The following is an 18,311-nucleotide window of genomic DNA, read 5'->3' on the forward strand; positions in this document are numbered from 1 at the left end:
AGACCAAATAGAAGAACAACTACCTCTAATATATATCGTCGCTCATAAGAACAAAAGCAACAAACCAAAAGGTAATTTTTCTATAGAACCCAAAAATGCGGCTACTTCTCAATAACCCTAAGCTACGGCTTTTTCTTTTCTCTCTCACACCTTAATTGGTGACAAAAAGAGTATATTTATATGTGCATAAGGCAAACTCCAAAACCTAATAGGATTAGGTTAATTATGTGGGTTTAATCCAAAAAAATAATTGATGGAGGTCTGTATAGATTAATTTATCAAAATCTACCTATAGACTTTCAGTGGAACTTTGTTAATATCTTTGCTGCAACAGAAAATTCATGATTTGGTACAGGTAGAGATATGTGCTAAAACTCATGGTTGCAGTAATGAAAGCTTGAAGAACAAAGTAACAATGGCAGAAAATCAAACCCTAACCTGAGGAAGAAGATGAAGTACAGAAATAAAGAACGAAGCAATTGATATTGATAATTGGTCATTTTACAAATGGTTGAGACTGAACTGAAAAAATAGAGAGTGTAGCTATTTTATACTAGTTGGTAGTAGAGGCCGTTACAACAAATTGAATTGGATTATTCCAGATACTCAAGCAGATCATGCCACGCGTCCATCATGATACGGTCAAGATTCAAACTTCATGCAACAGATTCAAATAGCCAAATGGAGATGAGGGTCATGCTTTAAGTATGAGTTTTGTTGCCAAGATGACTTTGTTTGCAGTTTTGCACGCACAGATATTAGCCTCACTATGCCCACTGGTACTGGTATTAGTCTCACTAGGCTTGCTAGTCTGCACACAATCAGATACACCACCGCACGCAGTAGCCTCACTATGCATAGCTGTTGGCACGTTAGTAGACATAGCTTTAGTCACATCAGGCTCATCACTTGTCACATTAGACTTGGTCTGCACATCATGCTCATCTTGAACCTCTCCATTCTCTATTACTTTAACAATATGTACACCATGTTTCTGTTGGATGCCGGAAACTAATGCTTCTTAGAACAAGTTCACCCGTGGGTCACTAGGTCACTTACTATTCACTGCTTTTTATGTGTATTTTCATTCTCTAGGTCACGGGCATAGTGTATTTCGTGCCCTGGGTCGCCCTGTGTCACCCTGAGTCATTTTCTGGGTCACCCTGGTGACCTGCAAGCTGACCTGGTGACCCAGATCTTATTGGAAACTGTGCTCGTGACCCAGAGAGTGAAAATAAACACTAAAAAGCAATGAATATTAGGTGACCTGGTGACCCAACGCGTGAACTTGCTCTTATAAGTGGCAAAGTTGCAACATGCTATTTGATGATATCAAATGCTCTACAGATCTTGGGTAAGCACACTAGTCATTTTTGAACTTCTCATTCAGTCAACATGCAACGTTTGTTTCATAATCAGCTACCTCTATGATTCTTGTCCTCATTATTCTAGGAAGGCCTTCATATGGATCATTTTGTTACCTGCACATCACGATTCAATATCACAAGACATATCATATAAGTATCATGATTTTTATTCAAGTCATAACTTATTGGACTATGATGCATGAAATAACAAATTTTGCGGGAAATTCTAAAATGTAAAAGATCAAAGATCGTGAAGTCCAAACCAGCTGACATATTCGATTCTTTTGCTTTACTATTTATATACTTTTAATTTTACTTTATTGTACTATGTTGCTTTAACATTTTGTTTGTATACCTTTCACTTTTTCCTAGCAGAACAGATTCAATTCACATGTATTGGTGGGGCATCTATGAGCTTCAATCATCGTCCTACTGTTCCTAGTCATCTTCATGGCTTTTCCAAACAAAGAATAAAAGTCTAAAGGTCCCTACTTTGTTTATTACTCTGATCCCATCTCTTCCTCCATCTCACTCTTCAAGTCTTCTTTCAGTTAATACATCAGATTATCAAGAAGATGGGAGCAGCAAGGCAAACAGATTTAGCATGCATTTCAGAAGGTGAAGGATCATCATGTGTAGAACAACATGCCATCATTGAAGCAGCACCTATTGTGTCATCCTACAATGACAAAATCCGTCCTCTCCTTGACGCCGTTGACAAGCTCAGGAGCCTCATGGTTATGGAGGAAGGCATTCAGCTCCCCACCATTGTTGTTGTAGGTGACCAATCATCTGGCAAGTCAAGCGTCCTTGAATCCCTGGCCGGCATCAGCCTGCCACGTGGACAAGGTATCTGCACCAGGGTACCCCTTATAATGAGGCTTCAACACCACTCTAGTCCTGAACCAGAGTTCCAGTTGGAGTACAATGGCAAGGTTGAGCACACTGATGAGTTCAACATTGCTGATGATATTGTCAATGCCACCAATGCTATTGCTGGGGGAGGTAAGGGAATTTCTAACACCCCATTGACTTTGTTGGTGAAAAAGAATGGTGTTCCGGATTTGACTATGGTAGATCTCCCTGGAATCACTAGAGTTCCTGTTCGTGGTCAGCCCGAGGATATCTATGATCAAATCAAAGACATGATCATGCATTATATCAAGCCTGAAGAGAGCATCATTCTCAATGTGTTGTCTGCTACTGTTGATTTTACAACTTGTGAATCCATCAGGATGTCACAGAGTGTGGATAGAGCTGGTGATAGGACTCTGGCTGTGGTCACAAAGGTTGATACGGCCCCCGAAGGACTATTAGAGAAGGTTACAGCAGATGATGTTAGTATAGGTCTCGGTTATGTCTGTGTGAGGAACCGGATTGGAGATGAAACTTATGAGGAGGCAAGGGCTAAATCTCAACAACTATTTCAAACTCATCCTTTGCTGTCCAAGATTGACAAATCTATGGTTGGAATTCCAGTTCTGGCTCAAAAGTTGGTGCAGATTCAAGCTTCTAGCATAGCTAGAAACTTGCCGGACATTGTCAAGAAGATAAATGACAAGCTGAGTTATTGTCTTTTGGAGTTGAACAAATTGCCAAAGAAACTGTCATCTGTTGCTGAAGCCATGACCGCGTTTATGCAGATCATTGGATCATCAAAAGAATCGCTTAGGAAAATTCTGGTGAGAGGAGAATTTGATGAATTCCCTGATGACAAGCACATGCATTGCACTGCTCGGCTTTCTGAGATGATCAGTCAGTACTCAGATCAACTTCACAAGTGTGGAGAAAGTGACCCAAAAAGTAACTTCTTAGTAGAGGAGATCAAGATTTTGGAGGAAGCAAAAGGTATTAATCTTCCGAATTTTGTTCCCCACAATGCTTTTCTTGCTATCTTGCAGGGAAAAGTGAAGGGAATTTCGAGCATACCTATTGGGTTTGTTGAGAAGGTTTGGAGTTATATTGAAGAAGTGGTTATGTCTGTGTTAATGCATAATACAGAAAACTATTATCAGCTTCAGGTATGCGCCAAAAGAGCTGGCCGTAATCTTATAACAAGGATGAAAGAAAGGTCAGTTGAGTGGATGATGGAGATAGTGGAAATGGAGCAGCTGACTGATTATACATGTAATCCAGAATATGAATCCGAATGGAGCAGGCTGATGGGTCAAAAAGACGCATTTGTACATGCGGTGTTATCTAAAAATTACTCTACGATCTCTGTAGAGGGTATTGGGGGAGTTGAAGTTGGAGTCCTTTGGCAGTATAATCATGTTCTGTCTCAGGCTTTCGACTTGAAAATGAGGATGACTGCCTATTGGAAAGTTGTTCTGACAAGGCTTGTTGATTGTATGGCTTTGCATTTGCAGTTGAGTGTTTCGAAACTATTGAACCAAGACATGGAGAGTGAGATTGTGAATGAGTTGATGGGACCAAATTGTGGTGGTGGGATTGAGAAAATGCTGGAGGAATCTCCAGCAGTTTCCGTCAAGCGTGAGAAGCTGGTTAAGAGCATCAAAAAGCTTAGGGATTCCAAAGAGGTTGTTGCTAAGATCTTGGATGGCGTTGCTACCTAATGGTGATTAAGTGCTTGCATAATAGCATGTGGTCTCTTTCTAGCTAGTACTAAAAAATAATGCGTTTTGTTTATCGTGTCTATATGAACTATCTATTTCTGGCAATTAGTAGAGTGGATTTTGCTTTAATTTTGATGCAGCTTTTGTTTCTTCAAGGAATCTTTCTTCATTTAAGGTTTGATAGTGTTCATGAAATAAGATAATATGTAATGCTCAGTACTCAAGTCAGTACCTGTGATGATTGTTTAATAGAACCCACAGAGCCGGCCAAAGCCAAACTTAGTGCTAAATTGCTAATCCAGGTTCAAATGAATATGTTTTTCTTTTAGGTTTAATCTAAACAAATAGCTCCACTAACAGAGTCTTCGGAGTGGCTTCATTTTCAATTACTTGGTTAGCAATTGATTACGAAAGGGCGGAAAGGCACGACAAGGATGAATTTAATAGCCTTCAGCTTATATGGAATCTTGATATGAACAAGGATCCAACTCCATCAATAAAATAAGTCAAATCTTACATGTAGTAAATATGCTCAGGAAAGTAATATTGATTTCAACTAATGGAATGTTTCTGTTTCTAGGAATTAAGATTCTATTGGTTACATAAGTTCTTACAGCAGAGCTGCCTTCTAAACTTGGGATTTACATCTCCCCACATTCAGCAATAACACAGGCTAGTTTAGGGCGATTATTGGGTCCCGTAGCCACATTCTCAATCTTCCTAACAACCAAAAGCCCATCTCCAAGTACCCTCTGCATAAAAGTTCATATGAAAAAAATAGATCATCAGTACAATATAGGCTAACCTTGGGCTGTGCCACAAAAAATAAAATAGACTAAAATTTGTAGAAACAAGAAACTCTTGAAAGTACATCTTTGAGCTTTCGCATAGAGTAAATTTTGACACAAACTATTTTACGCAAAATGTGTTTGGGATCTAGTACTATATCAAAATTCCATGCCAGATTGACTTTCACCTCAATGCTTAAGCTTTTAATCATGTTTTTTCTTTAGTACCTAAATCATACAAATTCCCATTGATAAACAGATAGTAATCAGATGACTGCTAGGTTTATGTAAAGCAATAAATACATCGACAGAAGAGAGATAAGGGATCATAGCATACCCCAAAAACAACATGCTTATTGTCAAGCCAGTCACATTTCGCGCAAGTTATAAAGAACTGCAAAGAAATTTTAGAATTTTAGTGAACATAACCACAATTTAATAATTCGTATGTGTGACAGGACTAGTTTTTTTTTTTTTTTTTGTTCAGCCGGAAAGACAGAGCTTGAGTTGTTGGACTACCTGGCACCCATTGGTATTTGGGCCACTATTTGCCTGAAAAAGGAGTAAACCATCAGATCCAATCAGTCTTAAAAGTAGAATCTCATATTCTAGCATATATACAATTGCATAAACATAGCAGTTCCTTCAGATGCAAGATGCCACTTAATACGATCCCATGCTATTCAAATGGCCACAAGGACCATTTGAACACCAGCTCAATTGAGGCCGCTTTTTGTTGTACCCAGTTTAGGGTTTTACACAATGCCCAAAGCCAAGAGTTGGAATGTAAACCTAAGGCCTAAATGGTGCCTATAGCAGATTCTATAGAGCCACTCACATCACCAAAGGTGTCTTTTAGAGAATCTGCTTGCATGTCATACATAACGCAGGTATAACAAACAGAGGTTTGAAAATGATCACAAAAGTTGTGAAAATTTGAGATCTCAATATGAAGAGGCAAAATGGCATTCAATTATGAAATCGTGTAATCCTATTTCTATAAGCAATCTAGATTGAACTCTTACAAAAGGGAGATTGAAAATATATAAAACTCTAGAGTTTTATACCATCACAATTTCCTAAATACAGAGCAACACAGGTGGGTGGATAAATTGACTGAATAAGTTTACTAATATTGTGCATGTATGAACACAGTACACAAGTGATGAAGAATACAAACGGAATATTTTAAGTCAAGATTTGGAAAGTAGTTCAAATAAATCTAGGCTTTTATTATTAGGATTCTTATAATTATTAGGATTATTTCTTTAGGATTCTTCAAGGATATTCCTAGTTATTCTAGAGTTATCTTAGCCTCCCTATATATAGAGGCCTTTGTAGTCTACTAGTCTTTTATTTTCAGATTGAGATCAATAAAATTGAAAGCTTTCTGCTTCTCTCCAGGTTTGTGTGATGCAACCTAACCTTAGGTGTGATGCCTAGAAACCCTACTGGTGTGATGCTAGTAGTTCTATCCCTTTTCTTCCTAAGTTTCTTATTCTAAATCCCTTTTGCTACTTGTCCTGCATCAACAAGCAATATCTCTACACTACAATGTGTTCAGACTGTAGGAGCAAGTAATGAGTATGAAAATCTTATATCTTCAAACAAGAAGAGAAAATCAGGACAAAAGCCTACACAGAGGTCTGCCAAGAAATGGCAAGACTTTGAACAAATTCTTTACAAAAATTAATGGTTAAAACAACCAACTCCAGGAAAACCCAGGCACATTTTATTTGCTCATAACTTCTGCAAAGTAAATCATTCTATTCAAATTCCACCATATTTATAGGCTGTTGAGACTTTAAACTCCAAATGCATCATCTATATATAAACCCAAAGCCAATGTGGGGATGAAAAACAAGAACCATCAACTACATACACAATATTACACCCAAAATTCCTGCAATAGATTAACCCTGACGCCATGATTGAGAAATGCAGATTTGAAGCCATCAATTTTACAGCTTAGATTTTACGTACACATAAATGAGTCTTTGAAGGTCCCAAATAGATATTCTATATAGTCTACTGAAACTGCATCAAAGGATGGTAAAAGCATAACCCATCCGCATAATGTGAACAAAATATGAAAATGTATTCCAATAAAAAAGGGGGGAATCCCAGTTACTAAGAGAGAGAGATGGAAAATGCATACCATTGACAAGAGTCCGGGACCAGTGTGTTTGGCATCGAAATTCTCATCATCAAACTTATGTCCATAAATGGAAACACATCCGCTACCATCTCCCTGCAAAGCAAGACCTCCTGATAAGCCTCTTATAACAAGAGAAACGAAAAGAAAAAACGTCTGAGCCAATATAGTTGCAGACAATAACAACAATGTTTCTCTTTTCTTTTTGAGGATAATGTTGGTTCCAGATCAACAACCATGTTGCCCCAAAGCAGTCAGCAGAATAAGTACAACCTCCACTATATGCATTTTTAGCCATAACATGGTTATCAGGAATTAGCATTTGCCCTTTCTCATATGCAAAATACACATTTTTAAGGGAAAAAAAAAGGACTGTTGTAAGCAATATTGGTGATTGGCATCAAGCAATGAATAAATTACACGAACAACACAACTATAATATAGAATTGCTGGCTATTCATAGTTTCATACTTGGAAAAAAATTGAAATAACCCCAAAAATCACAACTGTCGAATACGAACAGAAACAAGAACAAATAGGTATAACATATTGAAATAAAATAGAATAGTAGAAGCAAGGGGGAGACCTTGAGAAAATCCCCAGCTTGGATCATAAAATCCTTAATGACCCTGTGAAACTGGCAACCCTTGTATCCAACCGGCAATCCAGCTTTTCTGTAATTTCACAGAGCCAATTAAACACAGAAAACTAGTGAATAACAAAATCACTGAAGAAACTGTGATGCTGTGTGTTCGGAGATGTACTACCTGTACTCGCCGGTGCAGAGTTGCCTGGAACAAGTAAAACAAAAAAAAATCGAGGTACGTTAGAAACGAAACGACGGCGTATGAGCAAAAAGCAGAGAGGAAAGAGGAGGAGAAATGCCTGAAATTCTCGGCGGTTTTAGGGGTGATATCGGCGAAGAGCTCCATCTTGATGCGGCCAGCGGGGATGGTACCGATGGTGATGTCGAAGAAGACGACTGGGTTCTTAGGGTTCGGGGGACGCACGTGCCACTCCACACCTCCGCCTGATGCCGCCATTGACAGAGAGTCGAGAGCTTTCTCTCTCTTCGCTGTGAGTAAGCTTCGTAGGTTTTACGGGGTTTCAGGGATTGATAGTCCGTTCCGATTTGAGATTTATAGGAGCTTTGAGGGCACGTTTACTTACTTGGAAGGAAATGGAATGATTACGGGAGTAAAAACATTCATGCGTTTACTAACACATAAATGAATCGGAATGATTCCGGGTAAAAGAATTCATGCGTTTACTAACACATGAAGGAATCGGAATGGATGTAGGTCTCACCTCCTTATCAGGAATCGATTCCTGAATACTCAGGAATTTGATTACGAAGGGGGGAGATGGGTTTAGGAATCATTCCTCCGGAATCAATACCGATTCATTTCTTCTCCCATTCTACTTGTCTCCGATTCATGATTATTTTCCATTCCAAGTAAGTAAACGTGCCATGAAAGTTTTCACTTTCTAATATTGCCCCTCTTTTTTTTCGTAATTATTTTGTTGGCAAAGTTTTTTTTTTATTTTTATTTTCTTTAAAAAGTCTCTATCATCGATCGAAATTAGAACTAGTTTCAATTACCAAATAACTTATTATTGAATCTAAAATTATTAAAGCTTAGCAGGGTTAACGAACTAGATTATTTAAGAGTTCTCTTTAATTAATAATGTTTCTTTTTCAAGGAGTTGGGTGTCAATCCGTCAAAAGAAAATGTGGTTAACAATATACAATGATTACCCACAAAAGGCACGTATGAATTGAACCATTGCTAAGGGAGCCCTAAAGCTACATACGTAATGCTAACATAAAGAGAAGCGCTAAGTAACCAGTAACTGTTAATGTCTAAGATTTGGCGGTAGCCTAATCTTAGTTAACGCGGGTCTGGTGGGCGGACCGCTACTTGTGGTATTCTCGGAGCTTCCGCTATCTGTCAAATAAAATACACAGTGGCGTCAGAGGGAGACCACACTGGGCGGTCTTCTCTTCTCCAATGCCTAAGTTAGTCAATGTATTTATGTTGACAGTATAACAGTAGGTAAGTAGTTAATGCGTAATTAATTAAGAGAGAGGAGTGAACCTTTTATAGGTGAGGAAGAGGCTGACTTCTTCCATGTTTTCGATGTGGAACTGATATGCTTCAGTTCCCAGCTTCTGGAGCTTCTGATGCTGTTTTGGCTCGGCGTGTGGTGGCGCGTCAGCGGTAATCTGGGGGTGAGTCGGGGCTCATGCGATATCCTATCTGGCGGTGTTTTCGTAGGTCACACCATTTAGTCGTTGGTACCGCTGGCGGTAGTATGAGCGTGGCTCATTATAGCTAATTATGCTTGGCAAATGCTCATGTAAGTACAGTAACATAATACTATTAGGTTTTTACGGGTTTAGTAAAATGTAGAGTGTGAATTTCACACTGCTTATTAAAGTATAACTCAAATTTTGTAAAATGTAAAATGTAACTCAAATTTTGCTGTAGTATAACTCTACATTTCACAATACATTTTACTCTAAATTTTAGTAACTCAAATTTTGTCTCTAGTAACGTAGATTTTTTTATTATTTTTATTTCAACCAAAAAAGAAAAAGAAAAAGAGAGAGTAAATTTACAAATTAGGGAGTGAATTTCACTGTCCAATAACAATGATGTTAGTTGATACTCGATAGATGTGGTCTAAACTATGATAATTTTTCTCACTTGGGTCTTATTGTTGTTTTCATGATCAACTTTTGCTCCCTTCCAAAATGTGTATGTGTATATCACATTATATATTTTAATATTATACTTAAAAACAAAAAGAAAATACAAATAGAATGCACCAGTGTATTTTGTTTAAGGAAAATGTTAGGCTTCAAACGATATTGCATTGGATTACATTTACATCAGAAACAAATGAAAGGGAGTAGTCTCCCAAACCAAAGCTTGCTTACTAGCCACAACATTGGCTTCACGATACAGATGAGAGAAAAGAGAACCTAGGACCATGGTGAGTTCGAATACATTCTCGTCATACACACATCCAATTGTCAATGTATGGGGAATGACAGATTGCTTCGACGCATTGGCAAGAAGCATAGTCTGTTTCAGTGCCAACTGGACTGAAGTTGTATTCATGTGCATACTCGAGAGCTGCCTTGCCTGCTAAAGTTTATGTATGTTCAGCAAAATGGACATTACTCACCGGTTAAGATCTCCCTTCTACATAAGATCCATCACAGTCAAGAACAATGAACCCAATTCCCCCCGTATGAGTTGCTAGATCAAACGCGCCATTAATGTTGATTTTCAACCACCCTGCAGGTGGTGGTTTTCACTTGACCGTGCTTCTTCTATTACCAGATTGCTTCTTATGATAAAATTGATACTCTGCGAGTCTTGCATTTACCGTAAACACAGCATCACCAGCTCTCAGAGATGAAATTTCCCATACTCTATTGTTTCTCTCCTTCCAAACACTCTGTAAAGAGCAAAAAAGAGTATTCCAAGCTTGGGAAGATGCATAACTTTGCAATGACATAACCACTCATGAAGGATTAAGTCAATCAGTGTTGGTGTAAACCAAATGGTACACAACTCTTCATCGGATTCCAGGACTGTTGTCGTGAAAGGACATCGTCAACTGTAGTGGTCTGTTGATTCATTGCACTAGCACAAAACACGCAAGTAGCATCTTCTATCTGGACATGCCTTGATAAAAGACGATCAATCGCAGGTAATATGTTGTGAACAATCTTCTACAGATGAACCGGAGCATTACCTGGTATACATGCATGCTGAACACCCTTCCAAGTGTGTGCTTCCCCTCAATCCATGTGAGTCTTACATCTGATCCAGATGTGTTTAGATTTTAGAAGGCCACCTTATAAGACTAATACTGTAAATTGGCCTTTATGACTATGATTTCATTACATAAAAAATCATAATTAAACCACTTTTTCCCTCAGTAACCGAGTTCAAGTGATTAACCATAAGCAATAATTTCCAGTCACCTGACCACTCCAGCAAATTGTAAGGTTTTTCCTCTAAATTTCAGATGGTACACATTTTCTACTCAAAGAACAAGATACCTGGAAAAAAAAAATGAAGCAGCGCAAAAAACAAGTTAAATCATGCAGCAAGGTGGATCATTCACTCTGAAATACAATATTTACTCAGACACACTATTCAGTACTCGGGTTGATTATGCACAGATACACTTCAAATCAAACCCTGAATTGACCTAGAACAACTAAACAAGCATATCATACTAACTGCATTTCATATACAAATCAATGAGCTGAACAGTTCTTGTAATAGTTTGATGACATAAAAAACTGTGATTGATCAAAAGTTAAAAAGAGTAAAAGTAGTTAATAATGCTATGTGAAAGATTGTATGTATAACATTACATATAAGTATAAACTAACTTATCGTCCCATTTTATTGCAGAAACGACCCCAATAACTATGCACAACTCCACAAACATTGCTCATCAATGGTAATGACTAGAAAACATAGGTGAGCTAGGATGGCTTGTGGGCTGCCTCTACTCCAACAGCAATAACAATTGATAGAGTCATTTAAGTACTTAAGTTAACCTATGAGGCTATGAAGTATTCAAAAGTAATAATTTTCTGTATATCTACACTAGTGCTGTACATGTATCATGCATGAGTATTAAAGAATTTGACCCAGACTGCATTTATGCCACTACCAAGTTAGGTTATGCTAGTGACTACAAGAAGTAACAAATATCAGAAAGAGTGAAAAGGACATAGTTCTGGAAAAATTCTGGTCAGCACGCAACCAATCTCTATGTTATCATCAGAGAGATATGCTTCTACAAGAGGCAAATTTCTATAGCCTCATCAAATCCATATCAGAGACCTTCAATGTGCCTCTCTAATAGGAAGTAATAAAAGCTTAGAAGAAATTAAATGCCTCATGGAGCACATCAAATATGATTTGGCTAATTTGCATCACCCCAGAGATATAAAGGGAGCCAGGAGGGAAACAAGAGAACCAAAACAATTACCCAATAGCTTTCTCAAGTACCTTCTCGTTAGTTTAAGCCAAAATGTGCTAGATATACTTTTCACATTTTCTTTGGTTGAATAGAGGGCCAAAGCCCAGGCGTACTGCTTGCATAAGATACTGCTTGATGGTTGCACAAAGAAACATTTTGAGGGTTGGATTGAGGAAATTAGGCATCCTCCATGTCAACTTAAGGGGAGAATGGAGAATGAACAGAAATCTCTGTCAGTGTTTACAAAGTTGAAACAGAAAAGATAAGAAAGAGGATATTAGAACAAATCAAAAAATACTCGTAATGCAATGCAAGACCAATAGGAGCATAGAAACAAAAAACAAAAACAAAAAAATTCTGTTACAGCGTATACCTCATGAAGAAACTTCTGCTAGAGAAAAGGGGCCAGAGATGAGGGGATATTAATAATGCCATCTTTACAAACTCCTCCAAGCGTTATTTGTCAAAATCCATATTATGCCTCCATACTTTGCAATATCAAGATGAATACATTAGCCTCAACTCTACTTTGTGCGGAGAAACTAAATGATGAATCTCCAAGACTCCAAATGATCATAAAATTAGAGATCATTTTACCAAGAACCAAAGATAAGGTCTTACAAACACTTACAAAAGTTCCCACTAGTTCAGCCAAACACTGATTTCACAAAATGAAAACAAACCGAATTTCTTGTAGGAAAAACAACTCTTGTATACAATAGCAATGCTAGCACATATCTGATCAAGAAATATAAGTTACCATATATAATGGCCACAGAACAAGAGCAATATGATCATAAATTTCTTTGTTTTAAGATCCCCTTTTATATTACTTAATGGTCTGGATCAGCAATACTAACCCAAAGTGCATATTTTCTGACCTTTCAAAAAGCTCAAAGATTCATTATGCAATGCTAACATGGCAGTTAACCAAACATGCAGCATCTTATAGTTGTCTACACAGATCAGAATAGGATCACCAGTTCACCCAAAAAAAAAAAATGTGAAGGAAAACCACCATGGGAATTATAGGAATACCTCTAATTTTCTTGATTACATATATCCAACAGCAATACATGCTTCTAAGGATGCAATGTTGTAGGGTAGTAACTTTGGAGGAAGAAAATAGCAATCTGGATTCAGACTAATCTTTCTGGGAAGCCGTTTCATTATGCCTGATTTACCACAGGGGCTCTTCTGCATATCAATACCAACAGCTTTCCAGTTCACCCGTCTCAACGGGTCTTTAGGCTCTTCGGTGACCATGACTACAAACTAGCTCATATCAAACCTCTGCAAATAAAGTAGCACAGTAGAAATGAGCAATTCCCTCAATAGTTGTACCGGTATTAAATACAGGGATCAGATTAACAAACCGAAAACTTAGCACCAACAACGTAAATTACTCAGAAAAACATGACAAACTAAAGGCCACCATTAAGCTCTGTCCTTCTGAAATGAACCACCATTGATCATGACAAAAAGAAAATATGCCAGACTATAGAAGTAATTGTTTCTACAATAATTATGCTAAGAAATTTATTGAAAAGGCACATCACAAATGAGAAATTCCAAGACTAAATTATGAGGAAAGACTCTCAGGCTTAAGACCCATATCCGGTTCCCGCTTACAGGAGAGAATTGTGGTTAACTCGTGTTTAAAAATCCCAGAAAACATGGAGCTTTCAATCTAAACACAGAACTAGTAAGTTGAAGAACGCAGTCGATGGTTGAGCATTTTGTACACGATCAGGACAATCACCAAACAAAAAGAAGAAAATCAAACCCAAATGCTGTGAAAACTAAAATTGAAAGAAGAGATTGATGAGCTTACCTCTTGGATGAGACAGAATGTGTCAGGGTTGAGAGGGATTCAACGCTAAATTGAGAAGTTGAGAGAGTGTCAGCTACTAATTCGCAACGTCCGTGTTACTCCGGAGTCCGGATAATATATTTGGAATTTACCCCAACATATGCTACTTTTTTGTTTTTGTTTTTTGTTTTTTTTGAGATGAATGTGAAATTTTATTCACATGAGATACAACTATAAGATATAGGGCTGCCACTTGGTTTGGTAATTACCAAACTGACCGAATACCAACCGATACTTTAGGTTTGGTAAACTGACTTTTTGGTAACCGAGACCGATAAAACCGAAATCGAAAATTACTGAAAAAGTTGGTTTGGTTTTGGTAAATACCGAATCTACCGATTATCTAAATATTAGCTTTATATACTATGGTTTTCAATACACATACATGTATATTAAGAAATAAACATAAAAGTTTTCATAATAGTATGAACATTACTCAATATATTACATTAAGGTGGTGTTTGTTACATGGGATTGGACTGTCTTATTTATTAGAATAAGAGTTATCCTATGTTTGGCTGAAACAAGGACTCACTTAAATGAGACTATGCAGTCCCCGAATCTGCCTCCGCACCTTCTTACATAGTCTCCCCAAATTTCACCGGACTGTGGAAGCAACGCTCTCGTTCTTCGCTTCTCATCGCTCACTCGCATCTTTCGCTTCAGTCTCCTTCAACTAGACCAGGTTCAGTTTCTCTCTTTACTCGATCATACTCCCTTTCTTGCGTTAATCATTGTGCACTCTTTCCTTCAATCCCCTCTACCTTCTTCTTCTTCTTCTTCTATCTCTTTGGTGTCTGGGTAGCTTGATCTGCTAAGATTTTGATCAATTTGTTGTCTGAGTAGCTTGACCTGGTAAGAATTGTGATCAATTTCACGTTTTTGCTCTGCTCTTTTTTTTTTTTTTTCTGGGTTTAAGAAATGTTTTTTGTTCAAAGGCTAATTACTCACCAGGAATTTGAGTTCTTGCATGCAATCCGATTACCACAAATTCGAGTTGGGTTCCTAGTCAGTGGCAATAAAGACATCTGATTTAGATTATGAGAAGAAATAAGAAAAGAGAGTCGGAGTACAGAACCATTGAAGCAAGAGCTGGACAAAGAAGACATATTTGTGAATTTGAGTTTGATTTTGATTTTTGCTTTTGGTATTTGAGATTTGATCTAATGTTTGGTAAATTGTTCAAACTAGTTGTGTTTGTTACGTGATAAAGTCTGGGAGAGCAGAGAGAGAGATTGGGGGATTGGTTGCCTTGCCAAACCATATGTTTTGTTTTCAAAAATTTCAGATAAGTTGATATCTGTCTCTATGTTTTTTGGATAGTTCATCAAGGCTTGGTTAATCCTTAATCGATCAGTTGGTTCTTTGTTCTTTTTCTACTCCACTAGTTGGTTCTTTGTTCTTTTTCTACTCAACCAATCATTCTCCTGGTGTTCTTTCCTGTGTTGTTCTTTCTTATTAAGAGTTCGTTCTTCTGTTGTAGTCCTATGCAGCACCAAACATGGATCAAGATTAGTTTAGCATAAGCCAGGCTTGAGAAGTCCAGGACTCTCATAGAAATTAAGGTGAGGCATGGTAGTCCCGTGAAACAAACATGCCCTAATAGTACATGTATTTTGAGTAACCTAGTCCAAGATGGTTAAATAACCTAGTTTTATTGAAAATGGCTAAAATTTGATGTCATATATACAAAAGAAAGCTATGATTAGTAGATGAATACAAAGTTTACGGTTATAAAATTGAAAAACCTAATTTTGTTCATTCTAATTTATATTACAAAGAATTAGTTGTTCTAAAGTTGGTAATACCGAAAATTGAAATACCGAATTTGGTAGATATGATTAAAAACCGAAAATTTTGGTTGGTAATTGGTAGCTCAATTTTGAAACCGAAAGCTTTGATTTTGAAGTTGGTAATACCTATAACCGATTCGAACTGACCGAATGACAGCCCTAATAAGATACAATAAGTACGGGAGAATTAAAAATAACAATAAAAAACCTAATATGAAAGCTAAAAAACAAAAATGCACTTAACTTACTATTAAATAGCTGTGCTGGTTGTAACTTTTAAGAAAATACATATTTATAACAAGAATTTGGGGGGGGGGGGGGGGGTCCGAGATGGAGGTAACTCCCTTTCGGTCTTCAAACTTTTGAAATGACATGAGAGACATTTTGTCGGCAATTTTCTTCTAAAAATCTGCTGCACACTTTTTGTAGCTACTCCTTAATTTCCATTATACCCCTTTACAAAACTGGAAAAGAAAAGAAAATGAGATGCCCCTCTTCCTTCTTCATGACCTTAACTCTCTATTTCTCTGTTTCTTCTCTTTCTTTTTCTCTGTCTCTCTGTTTTTTCCCAGCAAGATCTTATCCTTTGAGAAACTTCTTTTCGAAACCAATGTCAAAGTCTCAATATCTGACTTGCAAAAAGTTTTATCCTCTCTCTTGCTTGTACATTAGATCCGTTTATGAAATGACATGGTGAATTTTCTCATGAGAAAGAGGAAGAAGTAGAGGAGAACGAAAAGGAAAGAAAAACGAGGTGGCTCTGCTCTTCGTCGCAAAAGTTTTAGAGGCCTTGTTCGAGATTGAGAATACGGCCTCTTTACCCGGTCTTACATAAATATATTATTGAAAATTTTTGTTATATACAAACAAATATAAATACAATTAATTTTTTTTTAGTTGCTTGTTTTGTTTTGAGCCTCTTATATATCTTATATTACTTTTCCACTTCTTTTAAAAACAAAAGGAAAAAAATAACAAAAAACAGAGAGAAAGATGACTAAAACTTGTAAACAAAAATTCCATTAAAACAAGCAAAACTACAAATGAATTATTAACGAAGATAAATACAATACAATATTATTCAAAAAACATAATAAATGAAAGAATGATCAAGGATAAATGTATTATTGGGTGTGTGTGTTTGGTGGGGTGGTACGGCTTTGGTCTCATATATAAGAGGTCAGGAGTTCGAGCTCTATCAAGGGTGGGAATGGGGTGGGGTTTAAAAAAAAAAAAAAAAGGATAAATGTATTATCAACAAAAAAAAAGGACGAAGGAAAAGGAAGATAAATATAATTTTTTGGGTAGTATAAAAATAAATGAAAGAAGAATAAGGGATAAATGTAGTATCTATAAAATAAAGAAATTTAAAAAAAATAGAGGAAGGAAAAGGGGCCCCCAGAAAAGTAAAACAAATGACATGCAATGTGATTTGAACTTGTATAGAAGTTGAGTGCCAACTGAACTAAGAAACATTCATGCAATCAGGACCCTTTCGCACGAATATATAATAGCACTGAGAATTATATAGGGCCCCATAATTTGGAGGCCCTGTTCCATCACACACCTTGCACGGCATCTAAGCCGGCTCTGGTGAAGAGAGAAGACGACAGATAGGTTATGGCCCCTTTCTTTTTCAATTTTATGAGAGTAGAGAGAAATAAATTTGTATAAAAATTTGAGGAGGTACACATAACAATTGTGGAGGCATGTGCTTTTATTAATTTTACAAGATTGTACCAGAGTGTATGTTGAGGGGAAAAAAAAACTTGCATTTCAACTTTTGTCTACACTTGCATGTTAAGTTGTCTACACTTCTATGCTAAGTCCACTTGTCTTTTTTTTTTTCTTTTTTTTTTTTCAGTCATCACCGCCTTATAGTGGGTTTTGTAACAAAGTTAGTTGAAGCTAGTATATAGAATGGTGTAATAGGCAAGCAGAGCAAGTGCATTTTTGAGAAGAAAAAATCTGAATACTTACTATTGCTCTCACTTTGTAAAATTTCTTAAGTATCAATAAACCTTCCACCTTATGTTCATACTTGTCTTATTGTCCTTCATGCACAAGAACCTTCAATACATAGTGTGATACTGTGATATCCGTTTTTTTTTATTATTACTTTGCTTTGCTTCTTTATTATTTTTTTTTTTGGAGTTTGCTGTTGTTTATTTGTGTGGTTTTTAACAAAGTCTTATATTAGCTTGTTCTTGTGCTTGAGGTGGCTAGAGTTTAGGAAGACACCTAAATCTAGTTTCATTCTTCTTTTGTGTAATCTAGATTTAGGAAGAGTAAATCTAGTTCTGGAGATTAAATGTTCTAGTTTGTTAGTTACAATTTGTGTAATTGTGTTCTGGTGAGGAACCAATTTGTTAGATTTTGCTTATGGTTTGATTTCATACTTGAGATAGTGTTCCCCTGGTCAGCAGCTGACCATGGGGAATATGGTCACTCACCGTCCGATTGAAATCGGACGGTTGACAGCTCTCATCTCAGATTTCATCACTTAGCTGTCAACCGTCCGATTTCAATCGGACGGTGAGTGACCATATTCCCCATGGTCAGCTGCTGACCAGGGGAACACGGCTGCATACTTGTTTAGTATTTTGTTTGTAACTTTTGAGTATTTCTTTCACTGAGCTTTAGTTGCTCATGTCTCCTTTGCGGTTCTTGTTTTGCAGATATGAAGGTGGCAGGGTCAAGAATTGAGTGCTGAGTGTTAGAACTTGTGCTTTGTTTTCTT

The 18,311-nt window shown here is 37.0% G+C and overlaps 2 protein-coding genes, 1 long non-coding RNA gene and 1 other non-coding gene across 5 annotated transcripts; 1 reads left to right on the plus strand and 3 right to left on the minus strand.

The window, feature by feature from the left end:
• Positions 1-1,854: 1,854 nt before the first annotated feature.
• On the plus strand, positions 1,855-4,072 carry LOC133717919 (dynamin-related protein 4C-like). Its single transcript, XM_062144678.1, has one exon. It carries the CDS (start codon positions 1,943-1,945, stop codon positions 3,941-3,943), a length of 2,001 nt encoding a protein of 666 aa, XP_062000662.1. The 5' UTR covers positions 1,855-1,942; the 3' UTR covers positions 3,944-4,072.
• A 344-nt stretch (positions 4,073-4,416) lies between these two features.
• Positions 4,417-8,010, minus strand: LOC133718138 (peptidyl-prolyl cis-trans isomerase CYP22). The gene is made up of 7 exons (XM_062144952.1): positions 7,772-8,010; positions 7,654-7,677; positions 7,473-7,560; positions 6,890-6,982; positions 5,251-5,283; positions 5,069-5,125; positions 4,417-4,695 (listed from the first exon to the last, which is right to left on the minus strand). Exons 1-7 carry the CDS (start codon positions 7,927-7,929, stop codon positions 4,585-4,587), a joined length of 564 nt encoding a protein of 187 aa, XP_062000936.1. The 5' UTR covers positions 7,930-8,010; the 3' UTR covers positions 4,417-4,584.
• A 1,689-nt stretch (positions 8,011-9,699) lies between these two features.
• LOC133718175 (uncharacterized) lies at positions 9,700-13,878 on the minus strand. Of its 2 annotated transcripts, none has more exons than XR_009850130.1 (5): positions 13,740-13,878; positions 12,944-13,198; positions 12,279-12,393; positions 11,935-12,102; positions 9,700-10,967 (listed from the first exon to the last, which is right to left on the minus strand). It is a non-coding gene; the product is annotated as an uncharacterized LOC133718175 (long non-coding RNA). The 2 variants fall into 2 exon arrangements; XR_009850129.1 differs by having other exon boundaries at positions 11,935-12,135.
• LOC133719132 (small nucleolar RNA snoR127) lies at positions 11,670-11,867 on the minus strand. Its single transcript, XR_009850860.1, has one exon. It is a non-coding gene; the product is annotated as a small nucleolar RNA snoR127 (small nucleolar RNA).
• Positions 13,879-18,311: the final 4,433 nt, after the last annotated feature.

Source organism: Rosa rugosa, chromosome 6 (genome assembly GCF_958449725.1).
Source record: "Rosa rugosa chromosome 6, drRosRugo1.1, whole genome shotgun sequence".
NCBI classification, from domain to species: domain Eukaryota; kingdom Viridiplantae; phylum Streptophyta; class Magnoliopsida; order Rosales; family Rosaceae; genus Rosa; species Rosa rugosa.

Excerpts from the sequence above, each read along its gene's own strand:
- LOC133717919 (XM_062144678.1), top strand. The coding sequence starts at position 1,943 with ATGGGAGCAGCAAGGCAAACAGATTTAGCATGCATTTCAGAAGGTGAA.
- LOC133718138 (XM_062144952.1), bottom strand. The coding sequence starts at position 7,929 with ATGGCGGCATCAGGCGGAGGTGTGGAGTGGCACGTGCGTCCCCCGAAC. Across the intron at positions 6,983-7,472 it reads AAGCTGGGGATTTTCTCAAG|GGAGATGGTAGCGGATGTGT; the intron begins GTCTCCCCCTTG and ends CTTGCTTTGCAG. Across the intron at positions 4,696-5,068 it reads ATAAGCATGTTGTTTTTGGG|AGGGTACTTGGAGATGGGCT; the intron begins GTATGCTATGAT and ends ACTTTTATGCAG.